This window comes from Atta colombica, unplaced genomic scaffold (assembly GCF_001594045.1).
Source record: "Atta colombica isolate Treedump-2 unplaced genomic scaffold, Acol1.0 scaffold136, whole genome shotgun sequence".
NCBI classification, from domain to species: Eukaryota; Metazoa; Arthropoda; class Insecta; order Hymenoptera; family Formicidae; genus Atta; species Atta colombica.
The window spans coordinates 256,437-268,354 of record NW_017259224.1 but is presented as its reverse complement, the minus strand read 5'-3'; the positions used below and the strand labels follow the sequence as shown (position 1 = coordinate 268,354).

General features: G+C 32.7%; 1 protein-coding gene and 1 pseudogene across 2 annotated transcripts; both read left to right on the top strand.

Annotated features, from left to right (window-relative positions):
• Positions 1-3,835, top strand: part of LOC108684565 — a 5,546-nt pseudogene extending 1,711 nt beyond the window's left edge.
• Positions 3,836-4,984: 1,149 nt separating this feature from the next.
• LOC108684603 (protein ABHD18) lies at positions 4,985-9,304 on the top strand. 2 transcript variants are annotated; one of them, XM_018189012.1, is made up of 9 exons: positions 4,985-5,389; positions 5,935-6,019; positions 6,097-6,279; positions 6,382-6,494; positions 6,588-6,726; positions 6,808-7,005; positions 7,081-7,378; positions 8,516-8,801; positions 8,890-9,304. In XM_018189012.1, exons 1-9 carry the CDS (start codon positions 5,298-5,300, stop codon positions 8,948-8,950), a joined length of 1,455 nt encoding a protein of 484 aa, XP_018044501.1. In that variant the 5' UTR covers positions 4,985-5,297; the 3' UTR covers positions 8,951-9,304. The 2 variants fall into 2 exon arrangements, with proteins under 2 accessions (XP_018044501.1, XP_018044502.1); XM_018189013.1 differs by having other exon boundaries at positions 5,345-5,399.
• The last annotated feature ends 2,614 nt before the right edge of the window (positions 9,305-11,918 follow it).

Below are 11,918 nucleotides of genomic sequence, written 5' to 3'. Positions count from 1 at the left end.
TATATATATATTTATTTATTTAATTTGTGAGATATGATACAGAACAAATTTGATTGAAAATCATGCACAGCAAGAAACGTTTTTTTTACGTTTCTTTTACATTCGACTTACACTTCAATTTTTATTTTTATCACGGTGCGTCATCGAACCATTTAATTATATTTCCTATATGTATTACAAGTCCGCGATATTGTTTATTATATTTATACAACATGAACATACTGCATTTATATGCATCACTCAATTATTCAGATTAGACTCATAAGATTTGGAAATAACTTTTATTAGATACAGCTGATCATAAGAACACTTCTTTTTTGATGGATTTCAGAACTTAGCCTTAGTTTATACAGCGGTTGAACGGAAATGGTTAGATTCATAAATAAGAATAAATCACTCAATAAGCAAGCTACATTCTAAAACTCATCGAAAAAAAGTATTGCAATCTTTCTGAGTTGTACATTACGTCAATAAATCAATTATTTAGCATGAAAATCAGATTAATGAGAGATAATGTAATTATGTTGTTCTATATTAGTGATGTTATCATATTTATATATATGTATACTTGAACTTTTTCCTTCTCCCACACGCACAATCATTAATAACATTCATACATATGCGTGCGTGCGCGCGCGCGCGCGCGCGCGCGTGTGTGTGTGTGTGTGTGTGTAGCAGGCATGTAAATGCAAATTCATGTATGAATTAACAGACCTTATGAAAGGGAAACTTTCAAATATTTTTAGTTTAAAAAAAAACTCGATATGGAAACGTTTTATAACTTGAGAATTTTTTATTAGGGGGATGCAAGAAAAAAAATATATCCTGCTCTGCTTTATCTCTTCACAAATGTGCGATATAAAAAAGAATTCGTAGGATTATCTCGTAATATATATTTTCAAAGAAATTAAAACATGACGTGATAGTTAAGTAATTTTCCTTGCAAAACATTTTGCGCAGTATCTATAAAGTTACGTAATTTTTTCTCGTTTTGCAACAGTACGTAACATTCCTCTTATGAAATTATCTTACATCGAGAAATCATGTGATAAAAATGACGAATTTTTAACGATACACTTAAAAAAAATGTCAAAGATTACGAATATACTTGGAACGGAAAAATACGAGCAAATAAAATTCAGATGAATATGAATACGTGAATCTATACCAGAATACATTTGACCGGAGTTTATTTCCGAACGACTTTGATGAGTGAATAGTGAACCAAAAGTATACTTGGATAAATAATAATCTTTTCAAATTTTATCCAAATGTGTCGGAGTCTTTATTGGAATTCATTCCGGTTTCCTTTTGGCAAGAAGATTATAGTAGATCATGGTGGAGAAACCTGAATGGTTAGATATGAATAAATTAGGTTAGATATGAATAACCGCAGAAGACAAAAATTCGTGTAGGATAATTTCGTCGAAATTACCATGATGATAATATTTTCGCTCTTTCCTGCTTATACTTTTGAAAATACTCTAAATCCAATTATTCTGAGTGACTGCACTTATATACCATATTTAGGACTTAAAAGGTATGTTACTCTAAAGACAAATACAGACTTGTTGCTTACCAAATCATTGGTATAGCAATTGCAAACGAAAACCTAAAGCATATCTAAAAGACGTCATGAAGGCATCATAAAGACTTCCTTTGGGACATATATATGTCTAAAAAATTATAATATATCTATAAACATTATATATAAAAACGTCTAGTATGGGAAGTGTTTGCATTGTTGCGTATAAAAATTTGATACTATATCATCGAAATTTGATTATATTGAATTGATGATATAATATCTCTCTCTGCGGGTATAAAACAATTAATTCTGTGTCCGCCTCGATAGATGGATATAAGTAATATGTTAATCTTTCATAAGCTGGAAACATAATGAAAAGTACAGGCAATAAGAACGGAAAATAAGAGATTTCAACTTATTAGAAAGCATCCATTCTGGTATACATTTCTGATAGGTTGAAATTTGTTATTCCCTGTTCCTATTATCTGTACTTTTCATTGTTTTTCCTGTTATACATTGCACAATGAACAAAGAAATTTAAACCATCTGATCATTTATTATCTCTTACTAATTGTCCTCACATTTCCAATGAAAGCGCGCAGTCTGTTATATAAATTAATTTACTATAATTATTTAATTCTCATTATCGAAGATATTTTCGAAGATATGTCGACAATTGGTTCATCGATGAACCCTGGATAGAAGGAATGCCTGCATTTAAAAACATGCAAGTTATACGTAAAATGCATATGATAATGAGAACTAAACTATTTCAGCATAATAATAATGAAATCGATAAATCGTGCAAACCATGGTGTTCAGATCGCGAATTGCTTCTGAAAGATTTCGCAGAGGCATGTCCATTTAAAAAGATCGGACAACATTCTTACAAATCATTTATGAACCATTTAAAAGGAAATATATAAATAACGCTAACATAGCAATGATACAATGCTTTCGTAGGTTTCATTGTCCAATTTTTTACCGTAAGAGTTTCGTATATACAGTGTTATCGATGAAGATCTCGAAACTTTTTGTCATATCTGGAAATCCCAGATAGTACAAAATACTAAAAGATAACGAAAATAGATCGTTTTTAAATTGTCTTTTCGACAAAGCGAAAAGGTGTCTAAAAGACGACGAAAAGACATTGTTTTTAGATTGTTTTTTTTTAGTAAGACTAAAAGATGTCTATAAAACATCTTTTGTCGGAAAGATAATTTAAAAAAGACATCTTTCTATAGTTGTCATTTTCATAAAGCAAAAGGTCGACAAAAAGATATCTTTTCGTATTGCCGAAAAGACAACATGAAAAAGATATCTTTCCGTTATCTTGATACTTTTTATCACTCATCCGCGAACAATACGCGACGTCGTCACTAAATGGACGTGAGATGGAGGTCAGTTTTTCATGTTTGAAAATTATACGGACAGAATAAAAGATGCAGCATTATAAGAAATTTTACTCACGTTTTAATGAATATTCATCAAATATTGTTTTGTAATCGAGTCCTCAAAGGGGACTATAATGAAAGATAATGACTTGCACATAAGACAAAGATTGCAGGAAATGGGACATATTGTCATGCAATTTTATTTTGTTTTGTATAAAAATTAATTTAGGAATTCAATGTTATTAAATGTTATATGTATCAAAATATAAAAATTAAAAGAAGTATTAAAGATGATTAAAAGATATCCAAAGAAGTCATTCTTTAAATATCATATGGATAAGACTTATTACTAAGTATGACATCTGTCGTCTTTTAGTTATCTTTTTGTCGACTATATTCTTTCACTAAAAGATATCTTTATAATAATTAGTTGTCTTTTAATTATCTTTTAGACCACTTTGTGTTCTCTGGGATGTTACGGATATTATCTTGGCACGAAAGACGAATACGTATACCACATTGAAATATTCCTTTTTGATATGTTAAAAAAAAAACAAAATTTCCCTTTTATTTTTTAGCCATTTCGATGTTATTTTCTTTTAATTCTTAATTTATTTCTATATGTATGAGTCATATAAATAAAATAATAAAACTTAGAATAAAATCTCATACTAAAAAGTGAAAATTAAACAAGTCATGAAAAAGAGTGGCTACATTTTCAATCTTTAAGAATGAGATTTCTTCAGAATGAAATTCACTATAAAAATTTTAAAGAGCACATTGAGGGATTAAATATCGTCAGTATTCGAGTATTTTATTCTTAATGTTATTCATCGAATAACATTAGTTCAGTAAGAATAAAAGATACTCGGAGTTGACAGAGTCGAGTTTTGGAATGCAATCAGGATGGTAAAAAATCATACTTATTTATGACACATTCTCCTTTAAATGCTTTCTCGTATATCATCCGATACCATTCAACTCAAAAGGCTCGAATTAATAAATTCATTTTATATTTATAGAAGTTCATATTATAGGAATCTATTATTAGTAAATTATATAATTATAGAAATTAATAAATTCATTGTAGACGTTCATATATCATTATGTATAGGAATCCATCATTATTAAATTATTAATATATGTTTTTGCATTTTCCATATGTGTCCTAATAAATTAATGAATTTATACTCATTAAAGATTACAAGATGATAATTAATACCTTATAAATTAACTCAAATAATACCTATTTCATTAGCATAGAATCATTAATCTTTTATCGTTCAACATACAGGAAAAAAATTAGGAAATTATTGAAATTAAGATAATTATTTAGAATACCCCTCCTCCCCCCCTATCACAAATCTTAATAAAAATACACTTATTCGATGTATTTTTGCTTAAAACAAAAGAATTTGGCAAAAAAATGTGGTGCTCGGCCTCGTGAATCGAGTTATTAAGCGTTAAAGTTGAAGATTTTAGAGGTTAAGATATCTGTCATTCCGACTCAATAGCGCTATGTATAAATTTTGCATTAATTACACAAATTCACTGCTTTAAGCATACAAATTCTTTGCATTAGCAATTGTATTATATATATAGAATTTGTATTTATAAAACAGTGAATTTGTTTTTAAAACAGTGAATTTGAGTAACTAATGCAAAACATAGCGCTATATTGAGTCGAGATAACAAATACCTTAACCTTTCTAACTTACTTTACTCTCGAACTTTAACATTTAATAATTCGATTCACGAGGTCGACCGCCGTGTTTTTTTGCCAGATTCTTTCGTTTCAAATGGAAACACATCGAATGAGTATATTTTTATTAAGATTTGAAGTAGCGAAGGGGAGGGAGGGTATTCTAAATAATTACCGAAATTAACTAGATTTAGCATAAAAATTTATTATTCTCCAACAGCATAAAAGTTGCAGCAATATTGCTGCAAGTTTTGTGCTGTTGGAGTTGTAAGATTCTACGTTCAAGTTAATTATTCATTAAGTTAATCACAGCTCAAACAAAATCATTTTTCATAACGAGGAATCAAATTCGTACTTACGCGCGAGGATGCATCATGGAATGTCACTCGACTGCGTTTATTGCCTAAATCGACCGCTCGCTCTTCGATTAGTGTCTCCGCGCGCAAAATCTCACGCACATAAGTACTACGAGATACACGTCAATGACACGTCGTGGAAGGTTTAGTTTTTTTCCGTGGCCGCGAAACGACTCGAGCGCGTGCCGAAAATTATGAGGGGGATGATACGTAAACGCGGGACCGTTCGACTTTTCATGTGAGATGCTTGTTGATATCGGATTTCGCTCAACGACACAGTATAAGTAAACGACGAGGTCGATATCCGTTTTATCGCAATGCCACCGAGTCGTTTGGACGCAGTTTACCGGAGCATCCTGCTCACCAAGTTCTTTACGAAGGGCTGGGGTAATCCGCAAAATCTAAGAAGGTAAGTGAAGGTAAGTGGCTAATCTGATCTAACCTAATAGCTAACGTCACTTGTTGAATACTTCATGCCTTGGATTGATTGGGTAAATTTCCATTATCTTCATGTAATCTGTTTAAAACACTCCTGTATCGAATAATAATAGATAGATGGGTGGGGTGCTATGTGACTTAGCACTGTTAATGATAAGATATTTTCTTTGAAAGATAAATAGATGTAACAAATATAATTAAGGAATGCTTTCTATTTGACCCAAGTGAGACAAATATTATTCTTCATAATTTATTGAGTGTCAAGAAAGATAGATTTGTATTGACTTGGCTATTAATACTTTTTTTTATCAATATAGATTAATTTTAATCTTGACTCAACTAACTCTTTATCTTTTTTGTTCTAATTCTTAAAATATAATTCGATAATATTTAATAATATTTCTCTCTGTCAATTTTATGTGTTTAACATTTATAATGTTTATAGTGCATAATACTTGTAAATCTTTTACAATAAATTATTAAAACAGTATCTAAATATCTAAATCATTATTTCAGAATTTTTGAATTTAGGAAAGTTATCGCAAACCGGGAAACATGCTACAATATGATACCAATTGATTATCCGATAGAGATAACAAAAGTATTTCATATTATATTCTTTCTGATAATATAGATTCCACTATTATAAAAAATGATAATGTATATGTTTTTCTATAGGATGAAGTTTGGTCAGACTGTCATATAATTGAAGGTCGATTTGAATCACCTTTTGAAAAGCATCTTCCAGGAATAATGCCAGATAAAACTAAGATGGCCTATTTTCAGATGGTTTTACCATCAAAATGGAATTCTCATAAAATAAAGCCGATTTGTTTACATCTTGCAGGAACGGGCGATCACGTATGTAGCATCACTGCTTATTGTGCCACGATCTTTCAAAGTATACAATATGGTATACCTTTATTTCTACAGAGATATTTATATATTTTACTTATTAACTAGTTTTTTTGGCGACGTAGAAATCTTATTGCTAAACCACTACTCAAGGAATCTGGGATTGCATCGATACTATTGGAAAATCCATTTTATGGATTGAGAAAGCCAGACGATCAAAAGTAAGAACTCTTAATTAAGATTTGTAAGATACAAAGTTACATACCTTTGCAGATTTCTTTTCCTTACTCCATTCTTTTTCATTTCATTTTTAGACGTTCCAGTCTGCACAATGTATGTGATATCTTTATTATGGGAGGCTGCCTGATAATGGAATCTATTGTTTTGTTAAACTGGTGTGAACAACATGGATTTGGTCCATTGGCTCTCACTGGATTGTCGATGGGTGGACATGTTGGTTTTTATTCTGAAATGAAATTTAGTTGATATATGCCTAAATATTATATGCCTAAATATCTTGGTTTTTTTTTTTAGATGGCATCTTTAGCAGCTACCAACTGGCCGAAACCAATTTCATTAGTACCTTGTCTGTCATGGTCGACTGCTTCGCCTGTGTTTACGGAAGGAGTAATGAGCGCATCGATAAATTGGGCACTTTTGGAGATGCAATATTTTTCGGATGAAGCATATCAAAATGATCTCGCAAAAATGGTGAAAATTATCGATCATGATGTAAGTATATCATTTTTGTAATTTTGTTAATTTTCTCAAATTTTCTTTTTATTTTTGTTGATTTAATGCTCTTAGGATGCTTTCTTAGCTGGCCAACATTTTGCAAAACACTTTCCTGCAAGCATGAAGAGAGTAAATAAGTTGAGAAAAGAGTTTAATGAAAGCAATGAAGACAATAACGCTATAGGTGATGCAATTAGTATCAATTCTATTGATAATCGTAGTGACATTAATATCTCCATTGAATGTGAATCTAAAAACGCTAGCAATCAGTTGCAACATCAGATCGCAGAAGAGAAGGCAGCAGCTAAGATATTTCCTTTAAATCTGATTTCTAATAGATTTAAATCAAAGAATCCTAATACTCTCAAAGGTATTTCATATAATTGCATATCTGTGTATAATTCATCAATTTGCTGTAGTTTATAAATAAAAGAAAAACTTACAATATAGGATATCACATTTTAAACGATCACTCTCCAAAAATTTGCTTTGCAATTTTAGAGAAAAATGCTTTAGATACAATTGTTGTATATGATTTGGAGGGGAGACATAAGATGGTTATTGGTTTGATCTTGCAAAATTGTTTAAAAGTACATGAAGGTCATCATCATCATCAATTTCTTAAATGGAATGCCCAATTTTTGATAGCAGATCCTTGTAGTTGACTTGGACACTTCCAAAATGATACAATGAAATCTTTTCATTAAGAACTTCTTGATTGATGAATCTTTATTAAGATCTTTATTAAGATAGTATTGCCATTATTCAAAGTGTTTCAGATGATTATAAAGATTTTGTGGTTTAATTCAAACCTCCATTTGCTTTTCTGAATGTACGTAAAGCGCATGAACTTGATTTATTTGAACTTCTCTCAAGGTGCTTGATTTGAGCAATGCTAATGTTGGTCACACTAATTTTCATCAAGCTTTATAACTTGAAAAGTTGATCAGAAAAAGACTTCATTATTGTGATTTGAAAAGTATTTCTCGAAATAAGCTACAAGAATATATAATGAAATATATTGGGTTTTATTTAAGAAATTGATAGTGACTTTTTCATGTAACCTTCAAACAATTTTACAAGATCGATCCAATGATACCATCTTATGTTTCCTTCCAAACCATACAACTTTTAAGCCCGATGTACAAGAGGACGCAAAAGTTGAAGTTCACCCACTTTCTGCGTTCTGCTAACGTTCATCCTACAACTTATTATAATTAAAATACATTAGGTTAATTTCTAATTTTGCGACTTGTGATCTACGTTCTGTGTCTTATGTAGATCGAACTTTATCTGAAATATTTTTCTCTGAAATTGCAAACAAAGAATTCTGAGATGTGATCTTTTAAAATGCAACATTCTGTATCTTAATTCTCATTTTCTTATGATAAAATTAAAGCAGTTTAAATATGTATATTCAGATATGTTTGTTATCTGTTAGCTTTGCGTTTGGCGATCCTAGACAGCATGTAAGCATGGTTTTATATGACTGTTTTTTCTATGACAGGAGTTTGCTTATTGCCAGTGCCGAAACATCCGCTATTTTCAGACAACAAATGGCGCGAACATGAGGCATTGCAATTTATGCGCGGTATTATGGACGAGTGCACACATTTGAAGAATTTTGAGATACCTGTTGACACTGAATTAATCATCGCTGTCTGTGCCAAGAACGACGCTTATGTACCACGAGATCATTGCATGAGTTTGGAAACTATATGGCCGGGAGCTGAAATTCGTTATATCGATGCTGGACATGTCAGTGCTTATCTTCTTCATCAGAAAGTCTTTAGGTATTTCAAAATCTGTTATAATTTTTTGTGTCTTTATCTTTTTTACCTAATATAGAAAATTTTCATTAACAAGTATGTTTCATTTCAGATCTACAATAGCGGAATGCATCCAGCGCTCTATGAAAAAATATCCTACAGAGGTTAGTTGATGTGCAATATTTGCAAATTTTATTACAATTTTACATTATTTCGAGACTCTTAAATTTAGATAATGAATTTTCTGAGTTTGTGATTAACTAGACTTCTCTACGCTTGAGGATCTCTGTATGCGCACGTGTGATCTATTTTTAAATCATGATAATTATCTTGTACAAAAGAGTTCAGTCAATTTAGTATATTTAATGTTATTGTTACATAGAATAAGCTAGTTGCCAATAAAATGTTCCTACAATAATAAAACAATAATACATATAACACAATAGATAGGAAGATTTTGATACACACACATACACGCGCGCGCGCGTTATTTTAATTAAAAAACTCAATTTGTAAAATAGTGAAAAAGAGACAAAATATCTAAAACAAAAATTACTTACAAGAAGACAATAGATAGTGACTTTAATTTGAGCTTGGCTTATGTATCTTCAAGATTATATACTTTTATTTGTTTAAATGATACAATATAAATTTTTGTAATGTTATTTCCTTAATATTCTGCACATAGAAATATAATGATCTATGTAAACATCTATGTATAAAAATAAATATTTTATAAGAATAATATATCAAAATTAAAAATATGTCAAATATTTTGTAAACTATATTAATTTTTTCTGATACTCTTATGTATAGAATATCATGGAAAATTATTTCATTAATTATAAAAATTTATGTGGTTTTTGTTTTAAAAAAAATGATTTGCATAATCTTGAAGATGTCAGATAAAATCAAATTGAAATTAGTATTTTACGATAAATTCTTTCAAAATCGAATAATAATAAATTTTGTCTGCTCGAATTAAAAGTGGATAATTTATACATTATATAAATACAATATACATAAAATTTAGACATTTTCAACGTATTTTTATTGCTGTTTGTGAATCACTGATACTCGAATAGTATTATATATTATATATAGTTGTACAGTTACATAGTGATGAGTGTTCATGAAAAAAATGCGATATACTTGATATATTTTGTATGATATGTAATATAATTATATGCAACAATAAATCACATGTGTATATATATTTATATATTGTGTGTGTGTGTGTGTGTGCGTGTGTGTGTGTGTGTGAGAGAGAGAGATAATAATCTTAAAGTGTATGAAATAATCTGAAACTAAAACTTTTTCTCTTTCTAATTCCACATCATACAAATAATTTATAGGATATTCGAATTCTTGCCCAGTTTTCTTACTTAATGAAGTTTACGAAATTATAGTAGTGAATTTTCGCTTTTCCAGAAATGCGAAGGGCTCGAATTGGCTAGCAATCGGACATATTTCTGCATATTATTAGACATTTTATAATGAAATTTAGTCAACAGATGACAAGCTTTTGATCCAATGTTTTTGTCAACTTCAGTAAAGTAGAATAAAACAATATAAGTTAGAACGAGAGCCTAAATAAAAAGAGACAATAATTCTATTTTTTAACTAAACTTTTTGCGTGGTTCGTTTTTTCTTTTTCTTTTCGGAGAGAAAAAAAAACAAAAAATAAACTGTACAAGAAGTTCATTTCGAAAAAGAGAACAGTCTAATGTATATCCTTCTTTCTCATTCTAGTTTTGACAAAACTACTCTTAGCCAAGTCAGATCTTGTAAAGATATTTTTTCATGTTGACGCTCAACGCTCATTTTTAGCGTCAAAACAGATCACATGATAAAAATTGACGAATATCAAGCGTCAATTTTGATCACATGACCTGTTTTGATTTAAAAATAAGCTTCAAGATAAAAAAGCATCTTTATACAGAATCTTATGGCCGTTTCCACTAACGTAGATTAACTTTAATCTCGATTCAACTTACTAATTCTAAAGATTAGAAAAAGAAGAGTAAGTTGAATCGAGATTAAAGTTAATCCACATTGGTGGAAATGGGCACCATTTAATGGAGTATAGACACGTTTGAATTTAAAAAAGCGTGCGGCAGATGGCTGCCGCGGAAGGAACGCGCGCCACCTGGCGTGTCGTGATCGATCAGACCGGAAGCCGGTCGGACCGCGACTCGTGCTCTCAGAGGCCTCACCAGCCTTGGCCACATGTATCACGCGTTCCCGTGGAAAGAGCTCCGCAGAAAATGCGCCGCGTTTACGTAATCCGCGGTAACGCGATGCCACGCCGGTACTGGTAGGCACGCGGGTGCGTTGCGGGAATTATTTCGCGATCTTGTCGATCAGTGCTATCGCGAGTTTAACGCGAGCGAGCGAAGTTCTCTCTCGGACGAGAGAATACCGGATAGATACTGTGACGAAACCGAGCCGGGGGGGTTGTGCGCGTTCATCGTTCGCTGGTGTGTTGGCGCGTATGGTACACGTCCCAAGTGCCATTCGACGATCGTCCGTGGACTTGAGACCAGCCTCGTGATCCGCGGCGCCGTTCACGTTGCTCCGAGCGGAGGTGCGTGAACCGCGCGCCGGTGGTGAATCGCCGAAAGCGCCGAGTCAGCGCGTTCGTTCCTAACCCCCCCGCCGGGAAATAGCACGAGGTTGCGGCGCGCCTCCGCGTCTTACTGAACGCCGGCGACCTCGCGTGATCATTGCGCGACCGGACGACGTACACGCGGCGAACGTGGGTGATACATCTGCTTTGTTCCGCGCGACCGCGTGCTCGCACGCCACGCGCGCGCGTCTTACGAAAGATCTCCCCTCCTCCCCGCTTGTGACGTCCTGTGACGTGCCGAATCACGGAAGCTGACGGAAGTGGACCATCGTGTCTCCGTCATCGCAACCTCTTTCGGGGTGAACAATCGTGCGAACGCCACGCGAGAGACGGAATTTTCCTTTAGCATGGAGTGGGGCATGTGAAATTCGAGGACGCGCACTAGGTTAGTTTGCCCGTCCCGTGAATTCATCGACCGCCGTTGACGGCCGTGATCGTGAACCTTTCTCCCTCCCCCCTTCAAGGACGATTTGAAAGAGCTTCCGCGGGGGAGTGACGTCTCGACGGCAGCG